This window comes from Rhinatrema bivittatum, chromosome 12 (genome assembly GCF_901001135.1).
Source record: "Rhinatrema bivittatum chromosome 12, aRhiBiv1.1, whole genome shotgun sequence".
NCBI lineage: Eukaryota > Metazoa > Chordata > Amphibia > Gymnophiona > Rhinatrematidae > Rhinatrema > Rhinatrema bivittatum.
In genome coordinates this window covers 69,381,564-69,394,929 of record NC_042626.1, presented here as the reverse complement: position 1 = coordinate 69,394,929, position 13,366 = coordinate 69,381,564, and the positions used below count along the sequence as shown (strand labels likewise).

Sequence of the window (13,366 nt, the reverse complement as noted above, 5' to 3'; positions counted from 1 at the left end):
GTTTCTGTGTATCCTGATGTCAGAGAATTCAAAAGCAGGTTAATCACCAACTTAAAGTGATTTTTGCGACCTTGCAACTGAGTTAAATGGAAGAGAACACCAATTTCTGTTTGTGGTAGATCAGAGGATACGGAAGGTAAACTATCAGAACGTGCTTTCACTGTTCAACTCATGGCATCACTAGATGGTCAATTCTAAAATTAAGGGTACTTGATTTATGTTTACATTTTTTTATTAAATGCAACAAGAGAAGAAAACAGAAGGTGGCACAAAAGTGATTGTTTCTGTCCACTTCATGCCCAAGAAAGTTACAAATTTCATACAGTACAAAAACAGAACCCCAAAAGCAAGATACGTAAAGATGAACCCACCCACCCCGCCCTCTCCTTATCCCCCAAATCCTTCCCATTCAGCAGTTTGTAAAATATAAAGGATATAAGCACAAATCCATATGCAGCAGGCAAAGAAGAAAACCCATACGCTTACAAAGAAACAATAACACATGAAAATCAGCCAACCCAAAGCACTTAGTATTTGGCTCCGGGTTTTAGATGGGAGGGCATCTAAGTAAGGAAACCATATTTGTAGGAACTCTGCCTTGCGTTGAGGCAGAGAGCACTTAGCATTGTACTTTCTCATTAACAGCTAAAGTGAATAAAGCATTTCTCCAATAGGTGAAGCTATAGGCACGTTCAGCTAAAAAAAACCCCAAAAGGTATGGTCTTTTCCCCTAACAAGAAACCCTTCGAAAGCCACAGTATTTCTTGCAAGAGGGGTGCTTGATTTATTAATGCCAAACCTACCCCTCTCATAAGAGACTGAAAGCCAAGTGGCAATGAACTGAGGTCAAACGGTTGGGGAGGAATCAAGGAAATAGCCATCAATCAGGCACATCAGAAAAATAAGTGACGTGGTAGCAGATACTCCAAGCAGTGGGAAGGTGGGAGAGTGAGTGCGAGTCCTGGGGGGGGGGGGGGGGAATCAGTCTGAGGCCTCCTGACAGCACCTGCTCACTGACTCATCACCTGCCACAATTAAAAGTGCTTAATCTACTCGGGATTATTCGCTTTTTAATATTCAGAGAGGAAATGTTCTAAAATTAGTGCTTCTCATGGAGGGGGGAGGAGAGGAGACAGAAAGGCCACGGCAGAGGGGAGGAGAAAGGAGAGCAGCATAGAGGGCAGAAGAGGAGCCAGGAAAGGCAAACAGAAAAGGAAGAAATCCAGCACTGTAAGGAGGAAAGAGTCTGAATCCCCTGCAGAAATCCAGTGGCTGGAGGAAGCAGAACTTGCAGTGACATCTCCAGCCATATAGAGAGGGAAGCTTTGACAATTCCAGCAGCTGGGCCCTGCATCTCTGCTGCCATTGCAGGGCAAGGTGGGTGGGGGAGCCCCAGTGGCTTGGAAGCACAGCTCGGAAGTCCACACAATGCACCAAGTCCTATGCCAGACTGAAAACAGGTTTGAACATATCTGCACAATGAGTTTGCAAGTTTCCAAATGGTACTGTGGAAGCAGAGCTAAGCTAGAAGGGTTTGGTCTCCCCCATAGCAGAACTGGGATCTAGATTGCTTTGCATTGGAAGATCTGGGTTAATGTTCTGGAGGAAGGGATGCCAGTGCCACCCCCCCCCCCCCCCCCATCCCTAGGCACTAGAACCTTCCTCTCCCCTTCCTGATTTTGCATTCAATGTGAGTCACACTGAGGCTATGGAAATCATGTACATCTAATGCGCCTTACTCTGCTTTCTAGAAAAGAGGACCCCATCTTTTATTCCAAGACCAAAGAAGCTGGCTGCAGTCAGCACAAGACAGATTCAGACTCCTGGGCAGTTTTGTCCAAAGATACTCATTCACTTTACATCAAGATGTAGCAACTCCTGCTCCTGCAGAATGCCAACTCACTCTCACTTTCAACAGTCTGTTCAGATTGATTTAATCTGTAAGCTTTATAAAAGAAACTGACATTGATATGATGCAGTTTAATATCCAAGCTGTGGCAATGCACCTCACTCCTGCCCTACAGCATACTCTGCTATTCCAATACTGAGTCCCCGCCACAGCTCTATGAATGCACCTCAATCCTACTGTACAGCACCACCTACCAACAACCCCTGCTATTCCAGTACTGAGACCCCCCCCCCACACACACAACTCTGTCAACGCACCTTACTCCTGTCCTACAGCCCACTCCCTAAGTAAATGTCTCTGCAAAACTCCCAGCCCACTTCATCACTTCTAACCAATCTCTGGTACCAGAATAACCCATGGACTCCTTTCCGCCATACTAACACATAAGCCAACATACTTCTGCTGTTTTAAAAAGAGGCAAAACTGCTCGTATGCCAATATGGACAGCATTTGCTAGGCAAAGCAAACCCAACACAGTGCCATGACACCTCTGCCGATAGGCTCACTAGACAGCTCCTGGTCCTCAGGGGCAGGCTGAGCCAACCCTGGTTTTACTCCCAGGTTCCCGCAGAAGCTCACCTCTAATACTTTCCCCCAGCAGAGCCGAAGCTAATCCTGACACTACGCAGGCAGAGCTCTCACATTGCCTAGTGTCAGGAGGGAGACTTTAAGAAAGTCCTGGATTTCTGAGAACCCCCTCCTGATGCATTCTGGTACCTATAGTGCCAATTTCAAATAGGCAGAATTGGGGACTACAAATACCAGCATGCATTGGGATGGAAATTCAAAAGCCAGGACTGGCCAAAATCTCTCCCTCTTGGAACTTGGCAGCTTTGTGCCATCCTGCTCGCTGAATGGCAATCAGAGTTTAATTTCTCTTTGTTCCTCATTTGACTCCTAATTCACCCTGGCCTCCCTAGTGTATCACTTTGCTTCTTGTATGTTTCAAGAAAAAGCATTTTACCTGGATAGTGTAGCAGGGGGAGTTCAATATCATTTCAGCTTAGGAGAGGAACTGGGTGAGTTGTAGTTGGGAAGAGCGGGTACACACACTGCTGCTCGGGGCAGGGCTGCCTGAGCCGGGTCTCACCTCTGAGCCCTGCTTCTCAGCTGCTTTCTCCAAACTACTACTACTAAACATTTCTATTGTGGTACAAAGTATACACAGCATTGTACAGCTCTACATACAAGAAAGTCCCTGCTTTGTGATGCTTGCAATCTAGCCAATACAGACAAGTCATACGTTTGGAGTGAATCATGGAAAAGATTTAACATCTCAAAGGTGGGTTAATAGGAGGGTTGCGGTAAAAAGACCACAAAGCACCAGAAAACCCCACAGCTACTACCAGGTGTACAAGGTTTCCTGTTTCTCAGTGCACCCATCCTTAGCATTCAGCACACACACCCTTATATTCTCTCTCACACACACTCCAAACATGTAAAATCACACTCTCGCATCTCTCCCCCATCTCTCCTAACCTCATGCTCCACTACACACAACTTCATAGCCACACATATACCCAACACACAAACACATGCCCAGCATAGAGCCTCATTATACTGTACACTGCTCAGAATGACTAATTTGTCATAAAGCGGTTTATGTTTTTAGTAAATAAGATATCCACATGCCCTGTACATATACTATACACAGATTCTAATACCTATACATACCCACACACACTCCCTTATACTAACCCACACAATATAAATTCATACCCAACACTCACCCTTATACCAGTACACATCCATCACGTATCTACACAGACAGAAGCCCCCAAAAACATAAATAACCCGGTACACACAATGCATATACATGCCCTCTCACAAGCACACACACCCCTGTGCTGGTCTTTATAGCTTGAACTATCAAGCTAGATAAAAAGGTCTTTAAAAAAACAAATTCCAAACTAAGTTTTTAATCATCTGTCTACAAAATTCTACAATTTGCTCTGCATTTTTTTTTAAACGTGACTTTATTTTTAGATCTTTATCTGGAAAGTTTCTGGCGCTCCTGGCCCCATGCCAGGTCACCTCTTGTTTTTCAGCTGCTGACGCCTTTCTCTCTTTGACAATAGATTTCAGATTCTCTGCAGACTGCGATCCCTTTAGTTGGACCAATTTGTGAATTATCCAGGGATCCGCCTGAGTTTTCCAGACCACACGAGTTGCTTCTGCAGATGTGTTGACACTTAAAGGTACCACCATCTACAAAGACTCTGGTTGTCTCAAGACCCAGGCGACTGCTAGAACTCTGCTAAATTCTACAATGGAAAAACCCTAAATATCGTATTTAGCTTTCAGTGACTCAAAAAAAATATCCAGGGAGAGTAGCATGGACTCAATGTACCACTCTCTCCTCACCCCTTACAACTTCTTCAAGGCTTCTCCCCTTCCCCCAAAAGAACACAGCAGTCCCTGAACCATGGAGGGAGGACACCTCTCTGCCCTTCTCCACATCCACCCAAAAACACTTCTTAGAATCATTAAGGACAAGAGAAGCTACTTCAACGTATCAAAGCAAATCAACATTTCCCCCCAGTGCTTACCGGTTTCAGCTTGTGCTTTAGGCTCATTCTGTGGGTGTCTGGCAGAAAGAAAACTGTGAGGCAGAGGAGAAAAGGGAGAGCTCAGCCCTCTCTGCCTAGGTCCCTCACTCCCCAGGGCAGCAGGGTGCCGTGCCATGCCAGAGCCCTCCCTCTCCTCTCCTGACCATCTCTTCCAGCTCCCCATGGCCCTGATGCTTCAGTCTGGCTTTGTAAGCAGCAGGCGGGACTTTCACTAGGTAATCAGGCAAAGACCAAAACTGCCTGTCACTGATCATAGGAAGGGCTCCTGAATATTAACCCTTGGGATGCTGCAGCTTCGGGACTCCTTTCCTCAGAGTCACAGTGATAGCCAGCATCTGGACAGCACCCGGATGCATTTTACAACAGAGTATGGCGGAAACGGTGTGGAGCCACCTCTGGAGTGGACATCACAGCAGCTCGTTCTGCACCCTGTGTTACCGTGTTATTGCACTAGACAATCTATAATCCAGTTCTGCTTCGGCAAAGGGAGGCATAGAATCAGTCACTTGCATGCCGTGGCAGAGCCAGGATCAGAACCCAGCTCAGCTCTCATCACTAGCTCATTCCCCTTTCCATTAGCCTCATAAAAGGCGCCCAGTCATGGAAAAAGGCCAAGCCACAGATCTGAGCTTTACAATAACCTAACCAGTTCAGGTCAAGAGGACAAATCTGTTTGGGGGCAATTGTGACTAAGTTACTTTTGGCTAATCTTGACAGGGAAATTAGTTGGGTAGTTTCTTTTTGAAAATTTGCTAAAATTTACCTGGCTAGAAAATGAGAGACATGATGCACAGATAGTCAGATACTCGTAAATGCAATTGTCTGTGCCTAATTTGCTGCCCTAACCTAAACACACCACTTTTGTATGTGGGTGGGCTTGCATGCATAGTTTTTAGCCACTGAGTGTGTGTGTGTATTGGAGGGGGAATCCTCTGAAAATTATCCCCCCTCCCGACACACATGTATGAAGAGTTGCTGTGATGCTGCATTTTGCCACCTTAAAATCCTGTGGCATTAGGATCCATAAGTCTCATCAAGGGTGAGTTGTCTGCTCTGTTACGATTCGAGCAGTCTCTTACCTCCAGCCTGCCTGCTCTCCCGCGCTCCTGCGGCCTGGAGTCGCCGCCGTCTAGCCTTGCGGTCCAGAGACCACCCACGTTCAGCTCCTACATGGGGGGCCTTGCTGCTGTGCCTTCATGTGGCCTGGAGTCCACCGACGCTGTCTTCAAGCGGCAGGAGCCGCCACCGTGTTCCGCAGCGGGCCCACCACCATTGCTTCTCTTCCTTGCGGCCAGGAGGCCGCCGATGTTGTCTCCATGTGGCCAGAGTCACTGTCTTCTTCTCCTTCATGGCCAGGGGGCCACCATTGCCGTCTCCTCATGGCTGGAGCCGCCCTCAGTCTCCCTTCCTGCAGCAGGAAGCCGCCTTTGATGCTGGGCCTGGTTTCTCAGCCTAGTGCTGCTTCTGCTCTAACCTGCGGCAGGGACGTCGCTCTCCAGGATCCTGCCTCCTACTCCTTAGGCGCGAGGCCATGCCTCGCCTCTTGATTTAAAGGGCCAGCAGTAGGCAGTCCTCCTGGCTCCTCCTAATGATGTTATCTTGGGTGTTTCCTCTTCAGCCCTACAAAAGGGCTCAGCCTTCAGTCTTTCGTTGCCTTTGCAAGGAGTCAGTATTGGAGCTGGACTGCTCCTGGATCCTCCATTCCAGCTCTTCGGTCCAGGGGTCCCCGATGTCCTCCTCTGCTTCTTCAAGGCACTCTGTTCTTCGTGGGAATTCCCTTGTCTTCATTTGTAGTTCCTGATCCTCGTCTTCATCGTTCCATGTCTTGATCTCTCGTCGGATCCCGTGTTCCTGCTCACCGATGTCCCTATCTGATGTCTTCATCCACAGATGTCTTCATCTTCAGATGACCTTGCTTCCTGATGTCCTGTCTCCCCTGACGTCCATCTCAGATGCCCTGTTCACAGATGTCTTCCTCTGAAGTAGTCCTTGTCAGTAGACGTCCAGCTGTCCTGTCTTTTGGTGCCTTCGTGATACTCTTGGTTGAGTGTCCGGCAGGTCTGAAGTCCGGAAGGCCTGGCGTTTGGATGTTTTGTCTTCCAGTACCTCCTCGTTGCTCTTCATTGAGTACCTTGGGGGCCCGAAGTCCTGATATCCTTGCCTTGGATACCCTAGTTGAACCTGCCTTCAGATGTCTTGTCATTGATGTCTCCAATGTCCTTGTCTCCAGATGACCACGCTATCTAGTCTCCAGATGTTTCATCTTTAGGCATCCACTATTTACGGCTCCTCTCTTTGAAGCCTTGTCCTCCGATGTCCTGGGCTCCGGCTTCGCCTAGCCTCCAGCGGATTGTGCTGTCAGTGGATAGCCTGAGTGCCTTCCTGGCCACTGAAGCCTCCTTTCCGGTTGTGTGGGTTAGCGTGTTATCCGGATTCAACTCCATCCTGAGTTTTACCTTGCCTGTCCATTCTTCAGGAGTCCTCGTCTTGCCTCAGCCTTGCCTATCCTTGATGCAGCTATGCCTGAACCTTGATGTAGCCATGTCTGAACCTTGATATAGCCATGCCTGAACTTTGGCGTAGTCAAGTCTGAACTTTGACATAGCCATGTCTGAACTTTGGCATAGTGAAAACAAAATAATAGATGCCAGATGTCCTTTAGACGTATTTATTATGGTGGCGACATATTAAAAATGCCCGACTCAGCTGAGTTTCGCAACTCTTTAAGTGGCTGCCTCAGGGGCTATAGTGAAATGACATAAAAGCGACTGTAATCACAAAAAACAGCTACTTAAAGGGTAGCGAAACTCAGCTGAGTCGGGCATTTTTAACACGTCTCCACCATAATAAATACGTCTAAAGGACATCTGGCATCTATTGTTTTGTTTTCACCATGATGGTAATCATAGATCGCCTTCCTCTTTGCTTCTTTTACTTTGGCATTGCCATGTCTGAACTTTGACGTAGCCATGTCTGACGTAGCCTGATGTACCTATGCCTTGACCTTGATGTAACCATGCCTTGACCTTGACCTTGATGTTACCATGCCCCAGCCTTGCCTTCTTGCCTTATGTTTCACCCGACCATATCTCCAAGTACCTTTGCCCGACCATGTCTTCGTGTCTTCAAGCATCCTCATCTGACCATGTCTTCAAATGTCCTCATCTGACCATGTCTTGAGTCTTCGTCTTGTTCCAGTTCCATCGCCTGTCCTCGACCTCTGTCCGTCCTGACACATTTGCCGTTCCCGTACACCAGGTCCGAAAGGGCTATCAAGTGGCTGGAGGGCTACCTCAGAGACCAGCGTTGTTGGGTTTCTATTGATGCATCAGGTTCGGTGGAGGTCAGAGTCCCTGGTCTTCAGCCTGTCCGCCTGTGCTTGGATATGTCTCACCTGCCTCGGTGCTTCTATGGAGCTCTCTGCAGTCGCACCGTGGTCCAAGGGCACACAACTGTCCACGGAATCGGGATCGCTCCCAAGCGCTCCTGTAACGTGCTCCCTGTGCGCAGTTCCAGTCTAGGGGTACATGCAAGGCATGGATAATCCAGAACAAGAGTCCAACAAACCTCCAGCATGCCCCATGCTACTGCTGTGAATTTGGTGGTTATGCAAGGAATTCAGGCCCCACTATCTCCACAGTACTTGGCAAAGCCCAGTAATGGTAGTGGGGGGGGGGGGGGGGGGAAGCTCTATCATAATTTTTTCTTTCTGATCTTTTTGCTTTCTCTCATCTGTGAATTACAAAAAACCTCCAGGCTTAGGTCTGGGGTTTCACACACATACAGGAATGGAATAGTCTAAAACTGCCTGAGGACTCACTGCCTGAGAGAATTGTATGACTTTCAGTAGTTCTAATGGGGGTAATTCTGCTGCTGTGGTTTGAGAGGTCATGGGGAGGGGTGGAGGGGACGGGGATTATCACCCTTTCTGGAACAGACCATGCTATTAATTTACTTGGAACCTCAAATTCAGAAATACCTTAAGCTGTGCACTGATGACCCGAACCCAGCTGGTAACCCTGGCTAAGCAACTTTACAGGACAGCATCACTTTCCCAGCAAGGCCAAGAGTTATGCCTGGGGATTAGGCAGCCAGCACTGCTCGGGGCTCCTGGCTGAGGAAGAATATACAAGGGAAACTGTGCAGAACTGTACCTGGGTGACTTTTTCTGTGACATTCTGCGTCCGCTCAAAGGCGCTGCTGGACGCCACGATCTCAATCTCTGTGGTGGAGGCTGAACGGTGCTTCTCCAGGTTGAACTCTACGAAGTTGAGTGTGAACTGAGGGATCTGGCTGATGGTGCGGTATCGCACGAGATCGGAGTCGGAGGTGGAGTTCAGGAAGCTAGGCTTGAGCTGGGAGCCCTCTAGAAAACAGATCAAGATAAAAAATGACTGCGGAGAGCGGTCATTACAGAAAGCAAACACGGCCTTCCCCACCCCCCAGATCTGCAGAACTGGACGAGAGGCGTGATCCAATTGGCAAATGAAAGTTCTACCCTGTGTTAATATTCCAGCAGTGGGACAGGAAGGGGGCCGGGGGTGGGAGAAGGGAATATGTGAATTTGTCCAAAAAAACACTCCAGGCTTTGCCCTTATCCCCTAGGAGAGCTAAAAGACAAGGGGAAGTTGTATTATCTTCCATTAATATACTGCTTCAGAGCACAGCCAGTCTGGGGTCAGATGCCACACATTACATGCTCTAATGAAGACATCAGTCGTCCTTCACCATCTAGCATCCATCATATTACGGAAAGAAGGTCTCACGTGCACAGCCATGTCACATGTACAGAAACCAACAGTCTTCAGTGCTTCCTGCGCATTTTGCTGGCTTTTATGCTAGAGGAGTTCTAGCAGGTGTAGAATGGTCTTACTTTCTTTTGAAACAGACACACAGCAAAACACACAGGGTGCCAAGAAAGACTCAAACCATTCAGCATCCCACACCTTACCTCTCATTCCCCTCCGGTATATCCCACATGCCCTGCTCCTTTGAAAGAAACCCTAGATAGAGCAGGAGAACCCTCAGGAATGAGCAGACCACAGAGACAATAAGGGAACACACACTGGAGGTAGGACAAGAATTAAAGATTTATTTATTGTAAACATTTAAGCTTTCTTCCTATTTAGCTCCCTACCTGAGTTGGCCCGCCTCTCTCGGTACTTTCTTGGGAAGTCATGTCTGTTGACTCTGACATCCATGCAGGAGGTCCGCCGGTCACTGCACCTAGACTGCTTCCAGAATGGACTGTGGGTGGTCTGCAGGCTGTCTGGGCCCCTGAATCCTGAATATTTTGACTGCACATGATTTGTAGGCTGGGAGATCTCCTGCTCCTGCTGCTGCTGCTGCTCCTCCTCCTCCTCTTCCTCCTGTAAGGGCAGCAATATCCCCTCCTGTGTAATGAGATCCTCAGCCTCAGAGAATGAGCACATCTCCTTGGGGCTCTCCAAGTCTCTCAGGATGACTGAACCAGCTGAAGTCTTTAAAATAGCCAGGAGATTAGGATTAGGATTCCAAGAACTCTCCATTGAAAGGAGAATAGGGGAAGGGATAGGGAAGGAGCAGGATATACCTCTGTCATTTCTCCAAACAAGAAATAAATCCAACCTGATCATAAATTCAGGCCAAGACAGAAGCATCTCATGGGCTGAGATCTTTTGGGGTTGTTTTTGGAAGGACAAGCTTGGTCCCATGCAAAGGCTTCAACTTCTCTCTCCCTCCCACCATATGCTCCGCCAGCTGACCTTTCTTCATGCAGCTAACATTTTCCTGACTCCATCCTGAAGTTTGGTCTGCAGCAACAAGTGCAAAGAGATGAAGTCATGAAGGAAGGACAGGGGATATGCAAAGAGCAGTGCAGGGATGCAAGACCTTGTGAAAAGAGAAAGGGCATGCGCAGATCTTGGGAAGAGCATGCACGGAAAGCCTCTCCCATGCTCGGAGGCAGATGGATCAGGAGACCTCTCCCTAAGGCCACAACGAATAAGGCATTATTATATTCCAACTTGGATGTGGACATGACTCGCCCAAAGCTGAACTCTGACTGAAATCCTCACTTGCATTTTAATGCTTTCTGCAAAGGTGCTGAATTACATCGTTTGGGACTACAGATTGTTTTTCACCTAAACAGGATCCCAAACCAGAGGTCATGACATGGAGCTCTAGGAGGGGAAAGACTCAGGAAAACATCAAAAAACATTTCTTCACATAAAGGGTGGTGGATGCAACTTCCCAATGGAGGCAAAAACCAATAAAAGAATTCCAAAAAGCCTGGGATAAGCACAGAGGATCCCTAACTGTGAAGGGGGGCAATCCAGAGAGGAACTGGAGACTGTGGTATTTCACCAGGAATGGAACAGGGCAGAGTCTTAGATGGGTCTTCTTCTGGGTCGTCAGATTCTATAGTTACAACTTAAATTCGTCAATATTATGTAAATAGCTGTCAGTGTCTATAGAGTGGAAAGTCTGGCTGCCCAGTTGATGACTGCTCTACGTGACAGCTTCCCAAGGGAAGAGGAACAATATGATCAGTCTTTTACAAGTGGAAAAACTGAGGCACAGGGAAAGAAAGTGCTTAACCTCAGGGTCACACTGCAGTCAGTGGCAGAACCAAGGACTGGAAATGATGCACAGGGAAAATGACTTTATCGCAAAGCAAATAACTATTGGCTTCACTGGTCCTGAACCCCAGTCCACACTTCCCCAGTCAATCCCTTCCACACAAGGAAATGGACGTGAGCATTTTCAGACTGGGATTCTTCTGCCGCCCAGTCTGCTACACAGGTACAGGTTCACCAACTGAACCCACAGCTTCACATTCTCCTTCTTTCATCTGGAAAAAGTCTACGAGCACCAGAATGCAATGGAGCAGGAGATTAACAAGGTAGCCCTTACCCAGAATCTCACCTTGGACCTAAATCTTATAGGCACAAGAATGTTTGGACTGAGAGGGATCCTTTAATTGACATTACAACACGCTTCAAGGTTTTCTACAGTCTACTAGGGAACATTTTGTTTTATATCATGCAAGTTCTATGGTTACCTTTAAACAGTCAATGGCTACTCCATCAAACTCACTCGTGGACAGAGACTTTCGTTGCATTGTGAGGCGTCTGAAGGATGGAAGACTAAACATCAACCTCTTACCATCACCTTGTTAAATGAAAACAGAACAAAGGGATATTTGTCAGGTTTGATGGAAAAGCTGGCGGATACATGGTCAAGTGTAAGATAGAAATCAAAGCAGCTGTACTGCCTCCATCTCATGGTTCCTGGGATCTTTCAAGGGAAGACTGAGTGCACAAGACTCCCAAGAGTGCTTGGCAGCAAACAGGAGTCACCCAAAATGTCACCCCATCACCTGTAGGGAGAGGAAGCAGAATGGCTGCCCCGTGGATAGGCATTGGTACAGGAAAGATTCCTCTTTGCCACATTTGTCCCACTTGGCACTACCACCAGATCGGAGGCTGGGTGTTAGAGAGTCTCCTTCTAAGACATGATGATTCATGGATTCATAGCGGTTGTCAGGAGCTGAGGACCTCTTGGCCCACCCAGCCTTTACAGTTCATTTATTTGATATTTAAAACCCGCCAAGTTCCCTGCAGGGGCCTCTCAAATAGGCCCTGAGATCCAACTGATGCAAAAAAAGCAATAAAACAAACCTAAAACATCAAATCAAACTGTTGTGATTCTAATAGGATGGTGTTCAAGAGGGGACTGGAGGGGGGCCTCAGGTTTTGTTTTCCTGTCCCACAGAAACTCAAATACCCTGGAATGACCTCAGCTCACACACAGGCACATGGGAAGATGGACAACATCTGAAATAAAAAGGCCTTTTGTACCTCTTAGTGGCTTAAGAATTGTGACCAATACCTTGAGTTGTATTCTATAGACACAAGGCAACCAATCTGGTGTGCAGAGATAGGCACTGCTGACTTTTTCTGGACTACGGCATTCTCTACAGGAGAAGTAACTGTTGGGTCACCCTGAAAAGCATACTGAACTATACAGCATTATGGTAATCTGCTTTCAAATCTTAACCACTTCTCTACAATAAATATATTTCCCATAAACTCATTTGTTTTGAATGTTTGGCTTCACTAAATTGTAACCTCCATGAAACGAGGACCGTCTCTTATGTCAATACAGTGCTGCGTATGTCTAGTAGTGCTTTAGGAATGATAAACAGTAGTAATCTAGCTATGAGAAGATAAGGGCTCACAAAACAGTGTAGTAGCTAAAGGCTGATGGGAACGACCTCAATCTGTGGATATTAAATGTTATCACCAGCAGAGGGCTGTATGAGCATGCCAGACCTATTGGTGATGGACTTTGCTCACAGCCTTAGAGTGTCTGTAACAAACAAAAGAAAATATAAAATCCATGCCCCCTGGCAGAGTATGGTTTTCAGCTGAAATGAGTTGAAACTGTAGATGTTCAATATGTCTAGGCACAGATTCCTCTTCCCCTCCTGGCCTCTTACAGGTAGCCACAGGACAAGTAACTAGCAATTCTCTTAGCCAATCTTTTTATTTGGCAAATATAGGCAAGCCTTGGACATCCAATAAAGGAGGAAATCAGACTGAACTTGCATTGAAGTCACCTTTTAGTTCCCAAGTTGGTGGAAGGCCAAGATGCGATGAAGAATGCAAATAGCACGAGCTTACTGTTAATGCTGAGCAGCTATTAGTGACCTCTTGTGGCAGGAGGTCAAAATAACAACTGCTTGCTTAGAACGCTGAAGGATGGCGACATACTTTCAATTTTGGAGTCAGGAAGTGAAGGTGAAAGGTGTTTTAGTCTTTCAATGAAGTGCCCCCTGGATGAAGGGAGCTTAGAAGACAAAGAAAGATGCCCTGAGTCAAGAGCAGCTCTTGGCTTGAGTACC

The 13,366-nt window shown here is 47.1% G+C and overlaps 1 protein-coding gene across 4 annotated transcripts in view; it reads right to left on the bottom strand.

The window, feature by feature from the left end:
- KCNH6 (potassium voltage-gated channel subfamily H member 6) overlaps window positions 1–13,366 on the bottom strand; it is a 118,693-nt gene that overhangs the window by 40,448 nt on the left and 64,879 nt on the right. For 3 of the 4 annotated variants that reach the window (XM_029573825.1, XM_029573827.1, XM_029573828.1), the window contains exons 1-2: window positions 9,617–13,366; window positions 8,634–8,845 (exon numbers count right to left, since the gene is read on the bottom strand). In XM_029573825.1, coding sequence (XP_029429685.1) covers window positions 8,634–8,845; window positions 9,617–10,172 — 768 coding nt within the window. In that variant the 5' untranslated portion in view covers window positions 10,173–13,366. The remainder of the gene's footprint in view (window positions 1–8,633; window positions 8,846–9,616) is intronic. The other variant, XM_029573826.1, reaches the window with a different exon arrangement.